Here is a 24831-nt window from a genome sequence, read left to right as displayed (position 1 = left end):
CAACCCAGAGATACAGGGCTCAAAAATAGGACAGTGCAGAAAATCTGGATGTTTGATTACCCTGGTCAAAAACAATCTCCAGATCTAGATGAGTATACGGCTTGTAGGAAGGGACTAAAGAAGGAAATTAGGAGAGCCAGAAGGGGTCACGAGAAGGCCTTGGCAGGTAGGATTAAGGAAAACCCTAAGGCGTTCTATAAATATGTGAAGAGTAAAAGGATGAGACGTGAGGGAATAGGGCCGATAAAAGGTGAAGGCGGGAAAGTCTGTACGGAACCAGTAGAAATGGCAGAGGTGCTGAATGAGTATTTTGCCTCGGTTTTCACGGAGGAGAAGGACCTGGGTGGATGTACTGCGGGCTTGCGGTGGACTGAAATGATTGAGCATGTGGACTTTAACAAAGAGGTTGTGCTGGAATCTTTGAATGGCATCAAGATAGATAAGTTGCCGGATCCGGATGGGATGTACCCCAGGTTACTGTGGGAGGCGAGGGAAGAGATTGCAGAGCCTCTGGCAATGATCTTTGCATTGTCGATGGAGACGGGAGAGGTGCCGGAGGATTTGAGTATTGCGGATGTGGTTCCTATTTTCAAGAAGGGGACGAGGGATAGCCCAGGAAATTACCGACCGGTGAGTCTAACCTCAGTGGTTGGTAAGCTGATGGAGAAGATCCTGAGGGACAAGACTTATGAGCATTTAGAGAGGTTTAGTATGCTCAAGAATACTCAGCATGGCTTTGTCAAAGGCAGATCATTCCTTCCGAGCCTGGTGGAGTTCTTCAAAAATGTGACTAAACACATTGACGAAGGGAAAGTGGTAGATGTGGTTTATATGGATTTTAGCAAGGCGTTCGATAAGGTCCCCCATGCAAGCCTTCTAGAAAAAGTGAGAGGGTATGGGATCCAAGGGGCTGCTGCCCTGTGGATCCAAAACTGGCTTGCCCAAAGGAAGAAGTCTCACAACACCAGGTTAAAGTCCAACAGGTATGTTTGGTAGCAAATACCATAAGCTTTCGGAGCGCTGCTCCTTTGTCAGACGGAGTGGAAATGTGCTCTGAAACAGTGCACAGAGTGCACTCACACCCCCTACACCCCCCCCTCAGTCTCTCACTCCCCCACACCCCTCCACTCAGTGCCTCACTCCCACCTTCCCCACCCCACCAATCAATGCCTCACTCCCACTCACTGGTCAGTCTATTCGCAGCAAATGTTGGGGAGATCCAGTCCCACTGCAGTTTGCCCCACCCAGAGATGCCTTTGCTTCTTTCTCACACGAGCCTTCAGCACGCTGTTCACTGCACCACCAATCGTGGTTTGTTTCTCCCAATCACAGTCAATAGTGGACAAACCAGCAGCAATGGGAGAGAGAAATTACCTCTGATTGGAGAATCAGCTCCAAGCAGAATCCCGAATTGAAACTCAGCTTCTTAACAACAATTTGGAAACTTTCTCCGGGACCACGTAGAGAAGCTTTGCGAGTCACACGCAGCCCCCTCGGGCCGAACCTTGGATAAACCTGCTCTAGATGGTCACTCTCTCCCACTTTCCACTCAGTCCCTGTTTGAGCTGCAGACAGGATAGAAATTATATTTGTATTTTTGTGATCCTACCTGTGTCCATTCTCATTTTTGATGAAGCTGTTGGATATTCTCCCCTGTTTGAACCTTCAGCCATGATATTGACAGGCCTTGCCTGATTCTGAGACTCTGTAATGAGGATAACATCAATGTCAGGATCAGGTGTAAATATTGAAATCAGAAGCAGGGCGTTGAGATCTTTACTAATACATAAGAACATAAGAAATAGGAGCAGGAGTAGGCCATCTAGCCCCTCGAGCCTGCCCCGCCATTCAATAAGATCATGGCTGATCTGACGTGGATCAGTACCACTTACCCGCCTGATCCCCATAACCCTTAATTCCCTTACCGATCAGGAATCCATCCATCCGCGCTTTAAACATATTCAGCGAGGTAGCCTCCACCACCTCAGTGGGCAGAGAATTCCAGAGATTCACCACCCTCTGGGAGAAGAAGTTCCTCCTCAACTCTGTCTTAAACCGACCCCCTTTTATTTTGAGGCTGTGTCCTCTAGTTTTAACTTCCTTACGCAAGATATATTTCAGAATATTACAGTCTCATATATGCTACCGTGATATTAGTAACAGTTGTTTCACAAAGTACCAGTTGCCATCATCACGTCCGTTGAAAAATCCTTTTCCCTTTCAATCCTCTGCCCCATTTCCAGTTTCCACTTTTCTCTCCAAAGTTATTGAACATGTTGTTACCTCCCAAATCCAGCACCATTTTTGCAGGAGCTCCATACAGTTAAGTTTGCACTCTGCCGCTGCTGTTGAAATCACAAATACTATCCTATCCAACTCTGACAAAAGTCAATGCAGTATCTTCATTCACCCGTCTGCAGCCTTTAGCATCTTGACCATGTTATCCTTCTCCAACTCCTCCCTCTTGTCGTCCAGCTGAGTGGAAATGCATCAAAGGCCCCTGGTTCAATTCTTATCTATTACTTTACATCCAGAGAATCAGTGACATTGCTTTCCCTTGCCACTCCCACATCATTATCTCTATCATTGGCCCTCTTCTATTCCTCATCAACATGCTGCCCCTCGGTAACCTGGCAGCAGGTTCAACATGCAAGCTGCTGATATCCAGCTCCACATTCTCACTGCTCTGAAACTCTGCTTCCTGAATCCTGACTAACTCACACCACGTCTCAGTTCATTCACCTGAGTTCACCAACTCTCACTGTCTCACAGCCTGACAACAGCTCAATTTTAAAATGCTCAAACTAGCTGTTCAATCTCTCCATGGCCCCTCACTTCCTATTCATGCAGCCTACAGCAGCCCCAGAAGCCAACAACATCTCTACCTTGCCCAATCTGACAAGTTGTGTATCTTGAGGATAATTTGTCCACAATCCAGGCCAAGTCCTGAGCTCCGGAATTCCCTCCCGAAGCCTCTCGGCTGCTTTACTTTTCCCCCTTCTCAGATTCACCTTAAAAAGATTAACAATCTGACAAAAATTAGTCACCTGCCCAGCTACCCCTTCGAATGTTTTATCTATTTGTTTTCCCACTGAATTTTTCTCTTGCTGAGTGTTTTGGGATGTTTTGCCACGTTAAAGGTGCTATACAAATGCACGTGGCTCCATATTCTCCACTCGTGTGGGTGTGTCAGTGTCCCTATACCTGTATCCCTAATCAAAGTAAGAAGTTTAACAACACCAGGTTAAAGTCCAACACCAGGTTAAAGCTTGTGTGGCTTTTGCTACCAAGTAAACCTGTTGGACTTTAAGCTGGTGTTGTTAAACTTCTTACTGTGTTTACCCCAGTCCAACGCCGGCATCTCCACATCATCCCTAATCAAACTCAGCTGATGTCCCCTCCTTTCTCCAATATGGAAATGGAAAAGTGATTCAGACATTTAATTTCTTCAAATTAGAATTGGAAGTTAATCAACAGCAATAATTTACAACCAAGGTTTAAAACCAGCAATGTAAAATGCAGTTACCCGTTTCACTCTTAATCTCATGCAACAACTCAGATTTCCAGTGTGTCTGACTTTGTGAAAACAATATCCCAAAGCACACATTCATTCCCCCTTATGGGTCTCTTCAATTTAACATTAAATTTACAATATCATTCTAGCGAGGCTCTGAAATACACATCTGGTCATCTGAACAGATCCGGATTTATTCCTCATCAACCCCAATGACCCGGCCTCGCCCACACCGAGCCAGCATCAGTTATTGGGTGAAGCCACACTGACTTTCAAGAGGACCCCAGAAATTTATCAGTGCCTCGAAATGGCTGCAATGCAAAAGATATCCAGAAGATCAATGGTGGTGCGCCACAACTCTCTCTCCTTTCTGATTAACATATCTCATCGCCTCTGTCTATCTCCAGAATCTGCCTCACACGGACTGATCCCCTCGCCTGGCCCCCCACCCAGCTGCTTTCTCTCCACCGGTTGGTGTCCACACCTCTGTCTCTGGTACTGAGATCAGTCAGATCGTTACCCTGGCAACACAGGAAATCGCTCAGCAAAAATAACTGAAAACGGAAATAACAAAACCACCATCACACACCCTGTTGGAGAGAAATCAAAGTAAAGGAGACAAAATGGTTACCCGGCACACAAAATGGACTCTGGAAAAAGACATTAAGAGGCACTGACTTTGGGCACTGACATTACATAAAGAGTTAAAACCTTTAGTGTTTAAATTACTGCAGGAAACAGGTCAGACCTTGAGGCACCTTAAACTTGAGATAAAAGCAGACCCAGAACAATGAGTTTGATGACGAGATCAGCCACTGATGAGGGACATAAATGTATATAACAAGATCAGCCATTGATGGAAGACATAACTGCAGATATGTATCTACTCTATGTATAACCATGTGTTAACTGTCGATGTCCATACCCGTCTACTCAACTTGTAACGATGTGCTATCGGCTAATGTCCACACTGTCTATTATCTAACAATGTATAAAAGATGCTCAACTACCATTGTGTAGTTGAGAAGGTGAGTGCCTGTACTGCGGAGTGCCAGCGCTTCTCCCAAAGCTTTGTCTGAATAAAACTGTTTGTTGAACCTCCAAGTCTGACTCCGAAGTGGTGAATTTCCCACAACACACCCTCAGTTCAGTTCAGAGGAAGATTAACCCAGAACAGTCAACCAGTTCTGTTTAACAATTAAACTGCAATTCCAATATTGCGTGTTTTAAACACCAAAACGTGACGCTGTCGGGGGCTTGTGAAATTCAGGCACGGTGTTTCACGAGACACAAACTGCTCCAACTTCATGGTACATCACACAGCCTTACACTGGATAATGGTGCTTGGTGCTCACACACTCCATATCTCACTCAGCATTTCCAACCTCACCTTATCATCTTTTTGTACTTGCTACAGGACCAGAGTAAATGGAACTTCCTCTTACCTTCCTCTCCAGAAAATATATGGAAGCTGTTTGAATGTGAAGGGTTCTCTCGGGCTGGCGCTCTCACAATACTGTGCTGGTTCACCTCTTATAGTTCTTCAGGCCACAATCCCTGCTGAATTGCAACTGTGGATTTTCACAATTAATCCAGCGACCCCCGGAGATCTGATTATGCCAAAAGAGAAAGAGAGTCAAATAGAGCCGGTGTGAATCAAAATGACAATTTAGCCACATACCCGACATCAAAAGATGCTGAAGGGGAAGCAGGAGTGTTGGAAATGTTTCAATTACGATATTATCATTCGAAATATGAACAAAGTTCATAAACTATCTGATCTCACTGACTCCATCCTCCCCGGGTTACACACTGTCTGATCTCACTGACTCCATCCTCCCCGGGTTACACACTGTCTGATCTCACTGACTCCATCCTCCCCGGGTTACACACTGTCTGATCTCACTGACTGCATCCTCCCCGGGTTACACACTGTCTCATCTCACTGACTCCATCCCCCTCGTGTTACACACGATCTGATCTCACTGACTCCATCCTCCCCGGGTTACACACTGTCTGATCTCACTGACTCCATCCTCCCCGGGTTACACACTGTCTGATCTCACTGACTCCATCCTCCCCGGGTTACACACTGTCTGATCTCACTGAATCCATCCTCCCCGGGTTACACACTGTCTGATCTCACTGACTCCATCCTCCCCGGGTTACACACTGTCTGATCTCACTGACTCCATCCTCCCCGGGTTACACACTGTCTGATCTCACTGACTCCATCCTCCCCGGGTTACACACTGTCTGATCTCACTGACTCCATCCTCCCCGGGTTACACACTGTCTGATCTCACTGACTCCATCCTCCCCGGGTTACACACTGTCTGATCTCACTGACTCCATCCTCCCCGGGTTACACACTGTCTGATCTCACTGACTCCATCCTCCCCGGGTTACACACTGTCTGATCTCACTGACTCCATCCTCCCCGGGTTACACACTGTCTGATCTCACTGACTCCATCCTCCCCGGGTTACACACAGTCTGATCTCACTGACTCCATCCTCCCAGGGTTACACACTGTCTGATCTCACTGACTCCATCCTCCCCGGGTTACACACTGTCTGATCTCACTGACTCCATCCTCCCAGGGTTACACACTGTCTGATCTCACTGACTCCATCCTCCCCGGGTTACACACTGTCTGATCTCACTGACTCCATCCTCCCCGGGTTACACACTGTCTGATCTCACTGACTCCATCCTCCCCGGGTTACACACTGTCTGATCTCACTGACTCCATCCTCCCCGGGTTACACACTGTCTGATCTCACTGACTCCATCCTCCCCGGGTTACACACTGTCTGATCTCACTGACTCCATCCTCCCCGGGTTACACACTGTCTGATCTCACTGACTCCATCCTCCCCCGGTTACACACTGTCTGATCTCACTGACTCCATCCTCCCCGGGTTACACACTGTCTGATCTCACTGACTCCATCCTCCCCGGGTTACACACAGTCTGATCTCACTGACTCCATCCTCCCCGGGTTACACACTGTCTGATCTCACTGACTCCATCCTCCCCGGGTTACACACTGTCTGATCTCACTGACTCCATCCTTCCCGGGTTACACACTGTCTGATCTCACTGACTCCATCCTCCCCGGGTTACACACTGTCTGACCTCACTGACTCCATCCTCCCCAGGTTACACACTGTCTGATCTCACTGACTCCATCCTCCCCGGGTTACACACTGTCTGATGTTTTACTACTTTCCCCATTTTTCTGTCCCGGGTCTGTTCACATTTTGGGTGAAAAGTGGAAATTGGCTGTTTGCTCTCCGAGCTGAGGATAGATGTACAGAAACAGCGTGTGTTTGAAAAGTGTAACAGTAACAGGAGGTATACTCAGTGTTATAATGCTGTGCCTATTCAGACTAGAATCACCCAGAAACACTCAGGTTTGATGCTGTCTGTATTCAGACTAGAATCACCCTGATATCCTCTGTAATAATGCTGTCCGTATTCAGACCAGAATCTGCACGGTGGCACAGTGGTTAGCACTGCTGCCTCACAGTGCCAGGAACCAGAGTTCAATTCCCAGCTTGGGTCACTGTCTGTATGTAGTTTGTACAATTCTCCCCATGTCCACGTGGGTTTACTCCGGGCGCTCCGGTTTCTTCCCACAATCCAAAGATGTGCGGGTGAGGTGCATTGGCCATGCTAAATTGAACATAGAACATTACAGCGCAGTCCAGGCCCTTCGGCCCTCGATGTTGCGCCGACCAGTGAAACCAATCTAAAGCCCATCTAACCTACACTATTCCAATGTCATCCATATGTTTATCCAATGACCATTTAAATGCCCTTAATGTTGGCAAGTCCACTACTGTTGCAGGCAGGGCATTCCACGCCCTCACTACTCAGAGTGAAGAACCTACCTCTGACATCTGTCCTATATCTCTCACCCCTCAATTTAAAGCTATGTCCCCTCGTGCTAGCTATCAAGAGCCGAGGAAAAAGGCTCTCACCATCCACCCTGTCTAATCCTCTGATCATCATGTATGCCTCTATTAAGTCACCTCTTAACCTTCTTCTCTCTAAAAAAAAAACAACCTCAAGTCCCTCAGCCTTTCCTCATAAGACCTTCCCACCATACCAGGCAACATCCTGGTAAATCTCCTTTGCACCCTTGCCAATGCTTCCACATCCTTCCGAAAATGCGGCGACCAGAACTGTACGCAATACTCCAAGTGCGGCCGCACCAGAGTTTTGTACAGCTGCAACATGACCTCCTGGCTCCGAAACTCAATCCCTCTCCCAATAAAAGCTAACACTCCGTACGCCTTCTTAACAACCCTATCAACCTGGGTGCCAACATTCAGGGATCTATGCACATGGACACCGAGATCTCTTTGTTCAGCCACACTACCAAGTATCTTACCATTAGCCCAGTACTCTGTAATCCAGTTACAATTAAATTTACAATTGCAATTAAATTGCTCCTTAGTGTCAGAGGGACTGGCTTGTATAAATGCATGGGGTTGTGGGGATAGGGCCGGGGTGGGATAGTGGTCAGTGCAGACTCGATGGGCCAAATGGCCTCCTTCTGCACTGTAGGATTCTATGATTCTATAATCACGCAGATCTACTCAGTGTTGATGCTGCGTCGGAAGCTTTTTCCCAGGGTGGAAGAGTCAATTACTCGGGGCTATAGGTTTTAGGGCGAGGGGCAGGGTTTAAAAGAGATGTACGAGGCAAGTTTTTTTTTACATAGGTGGTGGGTGCCTGGAACCCGCTGCCGGGGGAGGTAGTTGAAGCGGATACGACAGTGACTTTCAAGGTGCGTCTTGACAAATACATGAACAGGATGGGGATAGAGGGATATGGCCCCCGGAAGAGTAGTTTTTTTAGTTCAGGCAGCATGGTCGGTGCAAGCTTGGAGGGCCGAAAGATGCATATTGCAAGATGCAGAATATCACTGGCATTTCAATCTCTGAGCTTTTCCCTCACATGCCAGCGCCCCACAGTCTCAGTCACCTTGCAGAAATGTCCCCCTCATTTCAGCAAAGAGCAGAAGGTTTTCCTGTGTCAGCAACTGCTGCACCCCCTGGGAGGGAGAATAGGGAGAGGGAAAAGGTGGGAGAAGAAGGGAAAGGGAGAGAGGGAGTGAGAGGTGGAGGTGGGAACCAATTGTGGTTTCGAGCGGTTAGAAAAAACAAATTGTGCAAATTTATGGTTTCTGAAATTTATAATTATAATGAAACCGTGACCGGCCGCGCCACGTGACCGCGAGCGGCTCTCACTGAGTGGGCGGGGCCTCACCGCACCCTCATTCCCCATTGGTGCGTTCTGCTGTCCGTCAAATGAACACAGCCAATAGGAAGCCGCTCCAGCAGAATGATTGGCAGCCAGTGCGCGGGCGCACTCGGGCAGCTTGTGATGAAGCAGCGACTCGCTGCCACTGGGGACAATCCCAGTCAGCGAGAGTCGGCGCCGCTGAAGTGGAGACTTTTTCTCTTATTTAATTCCTTACCGTGACTCAAAGATTCGGTGTGAGCGCCGCTGGGAAAGCCCCGCACACGCAGTGAGAAACGGCGCGGCGCCTGAACTCCGCACTCGAGACGGCGGCGGCTGATTGTCCCGCTCGCCGATTGGCCAGATCCAGGTCACGTGCTGTGCGTCGGCAGTGACGTCACAACGCCCCCTCCAGCCGCGCGCGGAAACCGTTTAACGGCCGCTTCCAGCCACGTCACTGAGTGGGTGGCACCTCATTGCGTCATCATTCAGATTTACATACAGCAGGGAAACAGGCCCTTCAGCCCAACTTGTCCAGGCTGCCCCTGTTTTTAAACCCCTAAACTCGTCCCAATTGCCCACATTTGGCCCATATCCCTCTAGACCCATCTAACTAAATGCTTTTTAAAAGACAAAATTGTCCCCACCTCTACTACTCCCTCTGGCAGCTCGTTCCAGACACTCACCACCCTCTGTGTGAAATAATTGCCCCTCTCACCTTCAACCTCTGCCCTCTAAGGTTTAGACTCCCCGACCTTTGGGAAAAGACATGAACTTTCCAGCTGATCTGTGCCCTCATTATTTTATAGACCTCGATAAGATCACCCCTCAGCCTCCTACGCTCCAAAGAAAAAAGTCCCAGTCTATCCAACTCCTCCTTAGAACTCAATCCATCAAGTCCCGGTAGCATCCCAGTAAATCTTTTCTGCACTCTTTCTAGTTTAATAATATCCTTTCTATAATAGGGTGACCGGAACTGTACACAGTATTCCAAGTGGGGCCTTACCAATGTCTTGTACAACTTAAACAAGACGTCCCAACTCCTGTATTCAATGTTCTGACCAATGAAACCAAGCATGCCGAATGCCTTCTTCACCACTCTGTCCACCTGTGACTGCACTTTCAAGGAGCCATGAACCCGTACCCGAGATCTCTTTGTTCTGTAATCTCCCCAACACCCTACCATTAACTGAGTAAGTCCTGCCCTGGATCAATCTACCAAAATGCATCACCTCGCATTTGTCCAAATTAAACTCCATCTGCCATTCGTCAGCCCACTGGCCCAATTGATCAAGATCCCGTTGCAACCCGAGATAACCTTCTTCACTGTCCACTATGCCACCAATCTTGGTGTCATCTGCAAACTTACCAACCATGCCTCCTATATTCTCATCCAAATCATTAATATAAATGACAAATAACAGTGGACCCAGCACTGATCCCAGAGGACACCGCTGGTCACAGGCCTCCAGTTTGAAAAACAACCCTGGACAACCATCCACTGGCTTCTGTCATCAAGCCAATTTTGTATCCATTTAACTACCTCACCCTGGGTCCCATGATGGAGGTTGTGCAACAACCTGCTATGTGGTACCTTGTCAAAAGCCTCATTGATTCATTGCACAATCCATCACTGCACCCTCATTCTCCATTGGTGCATTCTGCTGTCCATCAGCTGAACACAGCCAATAGGAAGCCGCTCCAGCAGAATGATTGACAGCCAGTGTGGGTGGAGTCGGGCAGATTGTGATGAAGCAGCGACTCGCTGTGGATTCGCTGCCATTGGGGACAATCCCAGCCAGCAAGAGGCAGCAAGGGTGGCACCTTCCGTCCCCAAGCGCAGCATTCGCACCATCCCACTTTCTCTTACATTTGGGCAGCACCACAAACAGCTTCTTGTTGTCTCTTCCATTGGCAGCACCCCCGGGTGCTCTTGGTGCTCCCGTTCCAGCACCTTTCCTCTTAATGATGGGGGAATGAGGCTCTCATAGCCCAGAATAAACATCCAGCAACACCGACAACTCCCAGCTTCCACACACTTATCGCCGTAACTCCGGGTGCTTTCTACTCATCCTCCCTCTCTGGACAAGTTCCACTCCCTGCCTCATAACCGGATCATTCCGGGTGGCTTTCCGTAACTGGTTAGCGGTTACCGGAACTTTATCTTCTTGTGTGAAGAGCATTATCTGCACATTCCAGCGGGAACATCTTTATCTCCAGGCAAAGGCAGCCTTGACAGAGCATCCGCATTGCCGTGTTTCTCACTGACAGCACCAACACCCACCTCTGCAATCAAACTGCTGCCATGGACGGTATCCCAGTGAATGGTCCAAGGATGGAAGATAAAATATAGGAATTATGAATGGGAGTCAGTAATTCAGCCCTTCGAGCTCAGTCACAACATCATCATGGCAGAGATTTTAGTTTCTTGATGCAAAGACGATGCCTCAGCCTTTTTCCACCCGAGCAAACTTTTCCTCAGCTTTCGTCAATGATCTAGAAGCGAATACTATGGATCTTCCTCTCCGTTTGACAGAACGTTAGACAGGACAGCCTCAATCCCATTGGGCGAGGCTTCGCATGTAAGCTGCAGCGGTAACTTTGGGTTAAATTGAACTCGCATTTCCAATCTCTTCAAAGCCTGCTTTACCGCCAGGGAGGCCTCCTTTTGTTCACTTCCACGGCTCTCCTTTCACCAGCAACTGGAGCATCAGTTTCAATGCTGCCGCCAGGTCCGGATTGAGCTTGTTGTCACAGTAATTGATTAGACCCAAAAACAACCTGAATTGGGACACATTGTCTGGTCTTGGGGCCTTCATGATGACCTCCATCTTAGGCTTTGTGCATCCATTTCATGACCCAGACATTCAATGGAGTCCTTGAAGAACTCATATTTCTCTCTTGATTTGCAGGCCGTGCTCCTGCAACCTCTAAGGTATTCTGCAAGTACTGGGAAAATAGTCGAATCCATGACCAAGATACCATCCAGGTAAGTCTGGACTCCTGTCATTCCACTCAGGATTTGGTCCATGGCCTTCTAATCGAGATAAGGGCGCATGTAATCAAGATGGGGGCACTCCAAACCGAAATTGGGGGCACTTGTATTTCACCTGGGCACTCCTCATTGACAGGAGCAGTGCGAGCTGATATGCGGGCACTCAGAATTGATACTGTCACTGCTCTAAATCTAAATGGGAGCACACCTAATCGGGATAGAAGTCTCTCTTATTCGAGATACGGCGTGCTCCCAATCGAGACAGGGGGGCACTGCTAACGGCGACGGTGGGGGGGGGGGCGGGGGGGCGGGGAGGGGTGGGGGGGGGGGGAGGGGTGGTGGGGGGGGGGTGACGACTGCCAACGGAGATGGAGGGGGGAACTGCTAATTGAATTAGTCGCTGCTCCAAATCTAAATCGGGGGCACCCCGAACTGATATAGAAGGCTCCATTATTTGAGATACGGGACACTCCTAATCGAGGGAGGGACAGACCTAATCGAGGTAGGCAGCGTTCCTAATTGACCGGGGACACTCAGAAATGACGGGGGGCACTCCTCACTGAAATAGTCACTGGTCCAAATCTAAACAGGGGGGCATTCCTAATCGAGATAGAAGGCTCCCTTATTGCAGATCGGGACACTCCAAATCAAGATGGGACACTCCTAATCGTTAGAGGGTCACTCGCAATCGAGATAGGGGGCACTCCAAATTGAGATAGTTGGGACTTCAAATCGAGCTAGAGGGAACTACTAATTGACACGGGCACTCCTGTGAACCTGGCACTGAACCCAGCCAGGCCTGTGACACTGAATCCGAAAGGACAGAGTGAATCCAGCCAGGCCTGTGGGACTGTATCTCAAGCGACAGACAGAACCCAGCAATGCCTGTGACACTGAATCTCTAAGGATAGAGTGATCCCAGCCAGGCTTGTGAGACTGAATCTCAAAGGACACAGTGAACACAGCCAGGCTGTGACCAGTGATAGCCTTTTTCCTCTGATGGAGAAATCCAGCACGAGGGGGCATGGCTTTAAATTGAGGGGGGGTAGTTATAGAACCGATGTCAGGGGTAGGTTCTTTACCCAGAGGGTGGTGAGGGATTGGAATGCCCTGCCAGCATCAGTAGTAAATGCGCCTAGTTTGGGGGCGTTTAAGAGATCCGTAGATAGGTTCATGGACGAAAAGAAATTGGTTTAGGTTGGAGGGTCACAGTTTTTTTTTTTAACTGGTCGGTGCAACATCGTGGGCCGAAGGGCCTGTTCTGCGCTGTAATGTTCTATGTTCTATGTTCTATGTTCTAGGCCTGTGAGACTGAATCTGAAAGGACAGAGTGAATCCAGCGAGGCCACTGTTCGACCACCCCGAAGCCTCCTATGCTCCAGGAGAAAATGTCCCAGTCTTTGCAGCCTCTGCTTATAACTCAAACCATCAAGACCCTGCAGTATCCCAGTAGTTCTTTTCTGCACACTTCCTAGTTTAATAATATCCTTTGTATTATAGGGTGACCAGAACAGTACACAGTATTCCAAGTGTGGCCTTACCAATGTCTTGTACAACTTCAACATGATGTCCCAAATCCCATTCAGTATTCTGACCAATGAAACCAAGCATGTGGAATGCCTTCTTCACCACTCTGTCCACCTGTGACTCCACTTTCAAGGAGCTATGAATCTGTAGCCCTCGATCTCTGTTCTATAACTCTCACCAATGCCCTACCACTAACTAAGTCCTGCGCTGGTTCGATCTACCAAAGTGCATCATCTTGCGTTTATCTAAATTAAACTCCATCCACCATTCATCAGCCCACTCGATCAAATGATCAAGATCCCGTTGCAATCCGAGATAACTTTCTTCACTGTCCACCATGCCACAAATCCTGGTGTCATCTGCAAAATTACTAACCATGCCTCCTAAATTCTCATCTAAATTATTAATATAAATTACAAATAGCAGGGGACCCAGCACCGATCCCTGAGGCACCCCGCTGGTCACAGGCCTCCAGTTTGAAAATAGAACAACCCTCCACAACCACCTTCTGTCTTCTGTCATCAACCAATTTTGTATCCATTTGGCCACCTCATCCTGGATCCCATGAGATTTAACCAAATCCAGTCTAGTTTTGCTTTTAAATGTTTACATTTTCAAACACTGAAACCTCTTGCCCTTGTTGGGAATATCAGTGCGGTTTGAGAAAAGCAAACACTGATCCCACACTCAACACCCCCCAACACAGGACTGAGCAGAGAGTGTGAAATGTGACTGGTGTGAGTGTGGATTATCTTTTAAAAGTGGGTAAGAAACACTCCTCCATTTTCAAATCTTTACCTTGTTTATGGAGCATCTCGGACTCCCCTGACACTCACTATCCATCTGAATTAATCCCTATTCCTCACTGTCTAACTGTTACTCTCTGCATTGCTCCCTCTCTCTCTTCCTCTCCCTCTCTATCCCTCTCCCTCTCATCCACTATGTTGTTTACCGTTAAGGAGTCTAATCACAGAGAATTCAAACACTCTTTCTGTTTCTGTCTTGGCAGAATTAGCAACATGAGTGCAAATTTCAAGATTGGAGTCACACAATACAGACAGAACAGTATTTATATAATGGCTTCTGCAAATGCTGGTGAGCTCAGTACATGTGGTACCGAATGTTACAACAAGATAGAATCTGTATTCAGACAACTGTTACTCTCTGCATTGCTCTCTCTCATTCTCCCTACCTCTCTGTTACTCTGTATCTCTTCCTCTATCTCTCTATCCCTCTCATCCACCATGTTGTTTATCATTAAGGGGACTAATCACGGAGAATTCAAACACACTTTCTGTTTCTGTTTTGGCAGAATTAGCAATATTAGTGGATATTTCAAGACTGGATTCACACAATGCAGACAGAACGCTGGTGAGCTCAGTACACGTGGTACCTGAATGTTACAATAAGATAGAATCTGTATTCAGACAACTGTCACCCCACGGGGTCCAAACTTCACCGTGTTAATTTGATTTGATTTGATTGATTTGTATTGGAATGCAGTGAAAAGTATTGTTTCTTGTGCGCTATCCAGACAAAACATACCGTTCATAGAGTACACAGGGGAGAATGAGAGGAAAGGGTGCAGAATATAGTGTTGCAGTTACCGATAGTGTGTAGTGAAAGATCAGCTTAATATATGGTAGGTCCATTCAAAAGTTGACATTCTCCCCAAGCACTAAAGCTTTCCACAAAGCAAAGCTCACACATTCAACACCAGTTTCCTTTGTCCCCTCTCCCATCATGCTGTGTTCGGAGTCTCTGATCGATGCTAAGGGCCTAGTATTTGAGGCTCTGAGCTGAACCCACAATCTGTCTGATTCTGAGGGAAGATTACTGCCCACTCAGATACAGCTGGGTGCAGTATCCCCTTGAAATATATCTGTTGTGTACAGAGTCACTTCTTTTTTCCCTGTGTCTGCTACCCTTAAAGAACTACTGAATAATCTTTAAACATCTGTATTATCACAGAACAGGGCCAACATGGGGGAATCTAGTATCAGGGAGGGCACAGTTTAAAATTCATACAGCGCCCATTAAAGATGGAGATGAGGAGGAATAATTTGTTCTCTCAGGGGGTGGTTAGTGTTTAGAATTCAAAGTTAAAATTCATTTATTGGTCACAAGTCAGTCTTACATTAACACTGCAATGAAGTTACTGTGAAATTCTTCCAGTTGGCGCCTGTTCGGATCAATGCACTGAACCAGAATATGGGAGGAAACCGGAGCACCCGGAGGAAACCCATGCAGACACGAGGAGAACATGCAAACTCCACACAGACAGTGACCCAAGCTGGGAATCAAATCCAGGTCCTTGGCGCTGTGAAGCAGCAGTGCTAACCACTTTCCCCAGAGAGTGAGTTGAGCATTATGGGGAGACAGGCAGCAAAGTAGAGTTCAGGCCACAGTCAGATCAGCCATGATCTTATCAATGGGAGGAGCAGCCTCAAGGGGCAGAATGGCCTACTTCTGCTCCTATTTGTTGTGTTCTATGTGGTACCTTCAAAGGCCATTGTACTCAGCATTGCAGGAACTCTGCCGAACACACTCTATCTCAATCACTTCCTCTCCCTCTCTGTGACTCTCACTCCATTCCTTTCCTCCCCTCTCTCTGTTACTCTCTCTCTATCTCTATCCCTGTTTCTCTCTTGCCCACTCCAGCTGGATGGAGAGTGGGAAAGAGAGGCTGATATGAAGGGAGTTTTCATCTGTATCTAACTGCATTTTCTGAACTGTCCTGTCCTTGTTTGATGAAACAATGAAATGGGAGATTGTATTTGTTTGTGTGCGTGTCTGTGTGTGTGTCTGCGTGCGTATATTGGTGTATGTATCAGTATGTGTGTGTGTGTATCAGGGTGTGAGGTGGTCTGCATAGGCGTATTTGGGTGTGTGTATGTGTGTGTGTGTATTCTGCATGTATGTGTGCGTGTGTGTATATGTGCATGGGAGGGGTGTGTGCCTATGTGCGAGTGTGTGCGAGTGTGTGTGTCTGTGTTTGTGTGAGAAATTGAGTGTGTGAGTGTGTAAGTGTTTGCCTGCATGGGGGTTATGTGTGAAACATAGAAACGAGAAGCAGGAGGAGGCCATTCGGCCCTTCGAGCCTGCTCCACCATTCATTTTGGTCATAAGAACTAGAAGCAGGAGTAGTCCATCTGGGCCCTTGAGCCTGCTCTGCCATTCAATAAGATCAAGGCTGATCTTTTCGTGGACTCAGCTCCACTTACCCGACCGCTCACCATAACCCTTAATTCCTTTACTGTTCAAAAATGTATCTATCCTTGCCTTAAAACATTCAACGAGGTAGCCTCAACTGCTTCACTGGGCAGGGAATTCCACAGATTCACAACCCTTTGTGTGAAGAAGTTCCTCCTCAACTCAGTCCTAAATCTGCTCCCCCTTATTTTGAGGCTATGCCCCCTAGTTTTAGTTTTACTGCCAGTGGAAATAATTTCCCTGCTTCTATCTTATCTATTCCCTTCATAATCTTATATGTTTCTATAAGACCTCCCCTCGTTCTTCTGAATTCCAATGAGTATAGCCCCAGTCTATTCAGTCTCTGCTCATAAGCCAACCCTCTCAACTCCGGAATCAACTTAGTGAATCTCCTCTGCACCCCCTCCAGTGCCAGTATATCCTTTCTCAAGTAAGGAGACCAAAACTACACAGTACTCCAGGTGTGGCCTCACCAGCACCTGATACAGCTGCAACATAATCTCGCTGTTTTTAAACTCCATCCCTCTAGCAATGAAGGACAAAATTCCATTTACCTTCTTAAATACCTGCTGCACCTGCAAATCAACTCCTTGAGATTCCTGCACAAGAACACCCAGGTCCCTCTGCACAGCAACATGCTGCAATTTTTTACTATTTAAATAATAGTCCATTTTGCTGTCATTCCAACCAAAATGGATGCTCTCATATTTACCAACATTGTACTCCATCTGCCAGACTCTCGTCCACTCACAAACTATCTATATCCCTTTGCAGACTTTCAGCGTCCTCTGCGCACTTTGCTCTGCCACCCATCTTAGTATCATCTGCGAATTTTGGCACGCTACACTTGGTCCCCAGCTCCAAATCATCAATGTAAATCGTAAACAATTGCAGTCCCAACACTGGTCCCTGCGGCATACTACTAGTCAGTGATCGGCAACCAGAAAAACACCCATTTACCCCCACTCTTTGCTTTCTGTTAGTTAACCAATCCTCTATCCATGCAATACATTACCCGTAACACCGTGCACCTTTATCTTGTGTAGCAGTCTTTGGTGCGGCACCTTGCCAAATGCTTTTTGAAAATCCAGATGCACCACACCCACAGGTTCCCCATTGTCCACTGCACATGTAATGTTCTCAAAGAATTCCACCAAATTAGTCAAACATGACCTTCCCTTCATGAATCCATGCCGCATCTTACCAATGGGACAGTTTATATCCAGATGTCTCGCTATTTCTTCCTTGATGATAGCTTCAAGCATTTTCTCTACTCCAGAAGTTAAGCTAACTGGCCTATAGTTACCTGCCTTTTGTCTACCTCCTTTTTTAAACAGTGGCTTCACATTTGCTGTTTTCCAATCTGCGGGAACCATGCCAGAGTCCAGCGAATTTTGGTAAATTATCACCAGTGCATTTCCCCCACCATCTCTTTTAGTTCCCTGGGATGCATTCCATCAGGGCCAGGAGACTTGTCTACCTTTAGCCTCATTAACTTGCCCAACACTACCTCTTTCATGATAATGATAGTTTCGAGGTCCTCACCTGCCATAGCCTTCCACTCATCAATTCTTGGCATGTTATTTGTGTCTTCCACTGTGAAGACTGACGCAAAATACCTGTTCAATGCCTCAGCCATTTTCTCATATCCAGTTATTACATCCCCCGTCTCATCCTCTAAAGGACTAATGTTTACTTTAGCCACTCTTTTTCATTTTATATATTTGCAGAAACTTTTGCTGTCTGTTTTTTTTATTCTGAGCGAGTTTACTCTCATAATCCATCTTATTTTTCTTTATAGCTTTTTTTGTGGCTTTCTGCTGACCTTTAAAGATTTCCCAATCCTCCAGGTTCCCACTAATCTTTGCCACTTTGTATGCATTTTCTTTCAATTTGATACCCTCCTTTATTTCCTTCGATATCCATGGCTGATTATGTCTTTTTCTACAGTCCTTCCTTATCACTGATATATACTTTTGCTGAGCACCGTGAAAGATCGCTTTGAAAGTCCTCCACTGTTCCTCAATTTTCCCACCATAAAGTTTTTGCTCCCAGTTTCCCTGAGCCAACTCCTCCCTCATCCCTTTGTAGTCTCCTTTGTTTAAGCACAAGACATTGCTTTTGGATTCTACCTTCTCACGCTCTATCTGTATTTTAAATTCAACCATACTGTGATCGCTTCTTCCAAGAGGATCCCTAACTGTAAGATCACTAATTATTCCCGTCACATTACACAGGTCCAGATCTAGGATAGCTTGCTCCCTTGTAGGTTCCATTACATACTGTTCAAGGAAGGTATCGCAGATACCCTCTATGAACTCTTCCTCATGGCTAATCATCAAATTCAATATCCTGATCTCCCCTTCCCCTCCCTAATCCCACGATCCCTTTAGCCCCAAAAGTTATATCTAATTTCTTCTTGAAATCACACGTGAACATGTGCAAGTTCCGGGCCATCTCCGTGTGTGCGTACATGCGTTTGTACGTGTGCATGATTGAAGTCAATGGTGAGATATGGTTAAAATTCCATATGTTTATTGTTATTCCCATACATTGGTAAATTCAAGAATCTCACACCAACCTTTGAAATCTTCAGACTATTTGGGTGGACAGGATAACCATGAGAGCACAAAGTGCCTCCAGCTGCTTGTGTGAGACTCACTGACCTGAACTAAGTTCCTGGGACAAGACGAAAAGACACCAGACAGTGAGTTTGATGCAACAGGTTAACAGAATTTATTCAGTCAATGATTGAACAAAGATGCTGAATAGGCAATTGATTGACAGCTCCTCACGTGACCTGCCGAGCTGACCTCAGCGGGCTCGAGCCTGCGCAGTGTCTGAGCCACATTCCCTCAGCAACGGGCTGCGCCTGCGCAGTGATTGAGCCGCATTCCCTTAGCAACGGGCCGGGCCTGCGCAGTGATTGAGCCGCATTCCCTTAGCAACGGGCTGGGCCTGCGCAGTGTCTGAGCCACATTCCCTTAGCAACGGGCTGCGCCTGCGCAGTGATTGAACCGCATTCCCTTAGCAACGGGCCGGGCCTGGGTGAGGAGGCTGTTTCCTTATTGTGAGTGTCCCCGCTCAGGGGAAAGATCAGCAACATTGGTGACCCAGTAACATGGAGAGAGTCTGTGTGAATCTGCACATTGTTAATGACCCTTCAATAAAAATAACACAAAGCTCACCGACATCAGACAAGGGATAAACTGTCTGAAAGGTGGGCTGTCCCATATTGAAGCGGCCGAATGGCCTCCCCCAGCTCCAGGAGCTGCACAAGCTCTGAGCTCCGGCAGCAGCAAGAGGAGGAGGCAGACATTCAGTCCCTGCAGCCTGAGCTGCCTGTTGATCAGGGAGACAAACTCCATCCAGCCGCCTGGGCTTCAGATCCACACCTTCTGGCAGCAGAAATATCCCCATCTCAGAGTGAAAATTGTTCACAGAATCCCCACAGTGCAGAAGGAGGCCATTCAGCTCAGCAAGTCTGCACCGACCACAATCCCACCCAGGCCCCACCCCAATAACACCCACATATTTACCCTGTTAACCCCCTGACACTAGGGTCAACTGAGCACGGCCAATCCACCTAACCCGCACATCTTTGGACTGTTGGAGGAAACCAGAGCACCCGGAGGAAACCCATGGAGACACGGGGAGAATATTCAACAGCTAATATCTGCAGCTATGTGTGGGAGAGAGTTCCACACTTCCCCCACCCTTTGTGTGAGCAAGTGTTTCCTAAATTTATCTCCTGAATATCCTGGCTCTGATAATAAGATATTTGTCCCCTTGTCCTGAGCTCTCATAGAAACATAGAAAAACTACAGCACAAAACAGGCCCTTCAGCCCCACAAGTTGTGCCGAACATATCCCTACCTTTTAGGCCTACCTAGAACCCTCCATCCTATTAAGTCCCATTTACTCATCCAGGAGTCTCTTAAAAGACCCTATAGAGTTTGCCTCCACCACCACTGATGGCAGCCGATTCCACTCGCCCACCACCCTCTGTGTGAAAAACTTCCCCCTAACATTTCCCCTGTACCTACACCCCAGCACCTTAAACTTGTGTCCTCTCGTAGCAGCCATTTCCACCCTGGGAAAAAGCCTCTGAGAGTCCACACGATCTGTGCCTCTCAACGTCTTATATATCTCTATTAGGTCTCCTCTCATCCTACGTCTCTCCAAGGAGAAAAGACCGAGCTCCCTCAACCTATCCTCATAAGGCATGCCACTCAATCCAGGCAACATCCTTGTAAATCGCCTCTGCACCCTTTCAATCTTTTCCACATCCTTCCTGCAATGAGGCGACCAGAACTGAGCACAGTACTCCAAGTGGGGTCTGACGAGGGTCTTATATAGCTGCATCATTATCCCCAGACTCCTAAACTCAATCCCTCGATTGATAAAGGCCAGCACACCATACGCCTTCTTAACCATCTCCTCCACCTGCGGGGCCGATTTTAGAGTCCTATGGACCCAGACCCCAAGGTCTTTCTGATCCTCTACAGTACTAAGACTATTTCTCTTTATATTGTACTCCTTCATCCCATTTGACCTGCCAAAATGGACCACTACGCATTTATCTGGGTTGAAGTCCATCTGCCACTTCTCCGCCCAGTCTTGCATCCTATCTATGTCCCTTTGTAACTTCTGACATCCCTCCAGACTATCCACAACCCCACCAACCTTCGGCAAACTTACCAACCCATCCCTCCACTTCCTCATCCAGGTCATTTATGAAAGTGACAAACAGCAAGGTTCCTGGGGCACACCACTGGTGACCGACCTCCATTTAGAAAAAGACCCATCCATGCACACACTCTGCCTCCTTTGGTCAAGCCAGTTCTGGATCCACAGGGCAGCAGCCCTTTGGATCCCATGCCCTCTCACCTTTTCTAGAAGCCTTGCATGGGGGACCTTATCGAACGCCTTGCTAAAATCCATATAAACCACATCTACTGCTTTCCCTTCGTCAATGTGTTTCGTCACATTTTCGAAGAACTCCATCAGGCTCATAAGGCACGATCTGCCTTTGACAAAGCCATGCTGAGTATTCTTGAGCATACTAAACCTCTCTAAATGCTCATAAATCTTGTCCCTCAGCTTACCAACTACTGAGGTTAGACTCACCGGTCAGTAATTTCCTGGGCTATCCCTATTCCCCTTCTTGAAAATAGGAACCACACCCGCAATCCTCCAATCCTCCGGCACCTCTCCCGTCTCCATCGACGATGCAAAGATCGTCACCAGAGGCTCTGCAATCTCTTCCCTCGCCTCCCACAGTAACCTGGGGTACATCCCATCCGGACCCGGCGACTCTCACACCAGTGAGTAAAATTTCTGTCAACTGATAATTCCATTCAAAACCCTAAAATCCTCAGTTAGAGCAGTTGGAGGGAGAACAGGAGGGGAGGTTATTTGCGGCCTCACTTTTTCAGATAGCTCTTTCCAGATCAGAACTTGCTGTTTAAAAGATAGCTCATCTCCCTTCTGGTTCCTTTACCAATTACAGAACGCCATAAATCTGTCCTTATCTGCTTCTGACCCTTTTGTCAGTGGAAACACTTCTCATTATCAAAGCCTCCTCATTTTGAACTCCCCTGTTCAGACGCTCTTTATTCTTTGCTCTCGGAGAATAGTGCCAGTTTCTCCATGGTCTACAAAACTGAAGTTTTTCTTCTCTGTCAATGGAATCGGGACATCACCGGCATTTGTTGCTGATCCCTAATTGTCGATAAGAAGGTGGCGATGAGCCACCTTCATGAACCTTTGCAGTCATTTGGTAAAGATCCTGATTCTTGGAGCTGTGCCAGAAATGCTGCTTTACATTCTTTCCAGAGACCTCAAATTGGGTGCAGTGCTGAAGCTGAGGCTGAACTGGTGAATGATAAACATAACGTTCTCTCGCCTTTTGTAGTTTATGGGGGTAATTCCCCCAGTCCACTAGCAGTGCAGTGAGCCAAGAGACGCAAGCGAAGACCGTGTAGCGGGCTTCCCGCTGGGTGCCACGGCCTCCGTGTGTCACTGGCCAGATTTTTGGCGCAGTCAGCTTTGTGCCAGAAATCGGTGCGGAGCTGTATAAATTATACTGATGATCATTTGCATAGCGGGCCTGGGACTGAAGTCTTTGGGGCCGCAAGCATTTCCCCCCAGTCCCCCTCCAGGCCGGTGAGGGAGGTTGGGTGGGGGGTAGAGAGGTCATGGCTGGCCCAGACATGTCTGCGAGACCAGTGATCAGGGCGTGTGGGGGAGGGGTGGGGGGTCGCACGGTCAGTAATGTGTGTGGGGTCGCGGGGCTGGACAGCAATCGGGAGGCTGGCAGTGTGGATTACTGCGCCAGCCCCAGTCTCTGTTCTGACAAAGCAGCGTCTGCACAGTGACCCGCTCAGTGCTCTGCCACCGGCCTCTCCGGCTGGAATAGGCTCCGCCCTGGGTTTTGAAGGAGATTCACGCGAGTGCATTCTGCAGTGCGCACAGTGTGGGAGATTTGAAAATCCCACCAAAATAAACCCCAGCGGGAATTACTCCAGTTTTTACGCGAATTCGGCATTTGGAATTTTTCCCAGCTTTTTAAACAGTGTTGTCTTTAAAAATCTCTGCCCTTTTTCCCAAGTCTCTCTGTTTTTGGGCTCCCTTTCAAATTGCAGCACAAATGATCATGAAGGATTTCAGTTGGAAGTGAAGCTGGGAGCTGCAATTGAATAAATGGAGAGCAGCGGGTGGATACGTTCTTCATTTGTATTTTGGGAAAGGGGAAGCTGGTGATTGCGGATTCAGACAAGGTGATGGTTGTTAAGACTGTCCACGCTCCATTGTAACATCTTTCTCTTTTCTGTTCCAGCCATTCCTAATTGGCTAAATGTGTGAAGTTGACTGCCGCTTTGACCCTGACTACTTCTCCATGGACATTAATATCTTCTTTTACTGTCTGCCAGGCAGTGAACTGAAAGTGTTAATTTGTATATTACTGCCTTGGTCCCCAGTTGGCAAATGTCTGGCTTTTAATTTAAAGTCATGATGTGGAGATGCCGGCGTTGGACTGGGGTAAACACAGTAAGAAGTTTAACAACACCAGCTTAAAGTCCAACAGCTTTATTTGGTAGCAAAAGCCACACAAGCTTTCGAAGCTCTAAACCCCTTCTCACCTGAAGAAGGGGCTTAGAGCTTCGAAAGCTTGTGTGGCTTTTGCTACCAAATAAACCTGTTGGACTTTAACCTGGTGTTGTTAAACTTCTTACTGTTTTAATTTAAACACATCAGAAATAGTGTCAGTTGTAGACTGCATGGCCCCTTGCCCCTGCTCTGCATTGAATATAATCGTGGCTGCTCTTCTGCCCCAACTCCACTTTCCCAGCTGCTCCTCATATCCCTTCACTCGATAAGAGATCAGAAATCTCAGTCCTGAATATTTTCAGTGCTGGATCATCCACCTTCTCTGGGGTAGAGAATTCCAAAGATTCACAGCCCTCTGAGTGAAAACATTTCTCCTCACCCCAATTCTAAACAATCCACGGCTTATCCTGAGATTCTGCACTGCTGTTTTCAATTTCCGAACGAGTGGAAAACAATTACTTAGTGTCTACATTGCCCAGCCCTTTCAGATACTTGTATGTTTCAGCGCAATCACCGCTTATTCCTCTCAACTCAGTGTATAAGCCAAAATTATTCCGTTTGTCATCCGAAGAGAACTATCTCATCCTGCATTTCATATCCCTTTGAGGCCTCATTTCTCTTTAGCACTGTGTCTTCTTCCAGACCAAGAATTTCAACCTCCTGTTCACATAGGTCTATGGTTTTTCCCCTCTGAGATCTCAGCATTCCTCCACGTTTGGCCTCCTGTGTATCTCCACTCCCTTTGACCTGCAGCTCTGAAATTCCTTCCCTGAACTCTTTGCTTTTATGTCTTTTACCTGGAGATGGTAATCACTTTTTCATCCAACTTCCCACAGAGAAAATACTCAGAACTGAAGTGGATGGCCTCACACTGCCTATTCATAGTGGCTTTTGCTACCAAATAAACCTGTTGGACTTTAACCTGGTGTTGTTAAACTTCTTACTGTGTTTACCCCAGTCCAACGCCGGCATCTCCACATTATTCATAGATTTCCAGTTTTTTTATGCTGTAGCTTTACCAACTCACTTAGTCCCTCTGTGTTCCTGATTTCTAGGAATTAAATACGGTCAAATTCTGATTCAATTACAGCAAGTAGGTCAGGAAACTTAAAGAATGAGCTAAAATACAAGTTCAGATGAAGGGTCATCTTGACTCAAAACTTTGGCTCGATTCTCTCTTTTCATTTGGAGGCCCACACTGTCTGTAATTTAC

General features: G+C 47.2%; 1 protein-coding gene and 1 long non-coding RNA gene across 2 annotated transcripts in view; one reads left to right on the top strand and one right to left on the bottom strand.

The window, feature by feature from the left end:
• Positions 1–9115, bottom strand: part of LOC144486002 (NACHT, LRR and PYD domains-containing protein 3-like) — a 53196-nt gene extending 44081 nt beyond the window's left edge. The window contains exons 1-3 of the mRNA XM_078204111.1: positions 9009–9115; positions 4960–5124; positions 1610–1705 (exon numbers count right to left, since the gene is read on the bottom strand). Of these exons, the coding sequence (XP_078060237.1) occupies positions 1610–1673 (64 nt within the window). The 5' untranslated portion in view covers positions 1674–1705; positions 4960–5124; positions 9009–9115. The remainder of the gene's footprint in view (positions 1–1609; positions 1706–4959; positions 5125–9008) is intronic.
• A 1518-nt stretch (positions 9116–10633) lies between these two features.
• LOC144486004 (uncharacterized) lies at positions 10634–24537 on the top strand. Its single transcript, XR_013496209.1, has 6 exons — positions 10634–11352; positions 11683–11759; positions 14302–14387; positions 14605–14663; positions 19102–19212; positions 23347–24537. It is a non-coding gene; the product is annotated as an uncharacterized LOC144486004 (long non-coding RNA).
• The last annotated feature ends 294 nt before the right edge of the window (positions 24538–24831 follow it).

Source organism: Mustelus asterias, unplaced genomic scaffold (assembly GCF_964213995.1).
Source record: "Mustelus asterias unplaced genomic scaffold, sMusAst1.hap1.1 HAP1_SCAFFOLD_263, whole genome shotgun sequence".
Taxonomy (NCBI): Eukaryota; Metazoa; Chordata; class Chondrichthyes; order Carcharhiniformes; family Triakidae; genus Mustelus; species Mustelus asterias.
The sequence above is the reverse complement of the archived record's forward strand: the minus strand, read 5'-3'. Positions and strand labels throughout refer to the sequence as shown.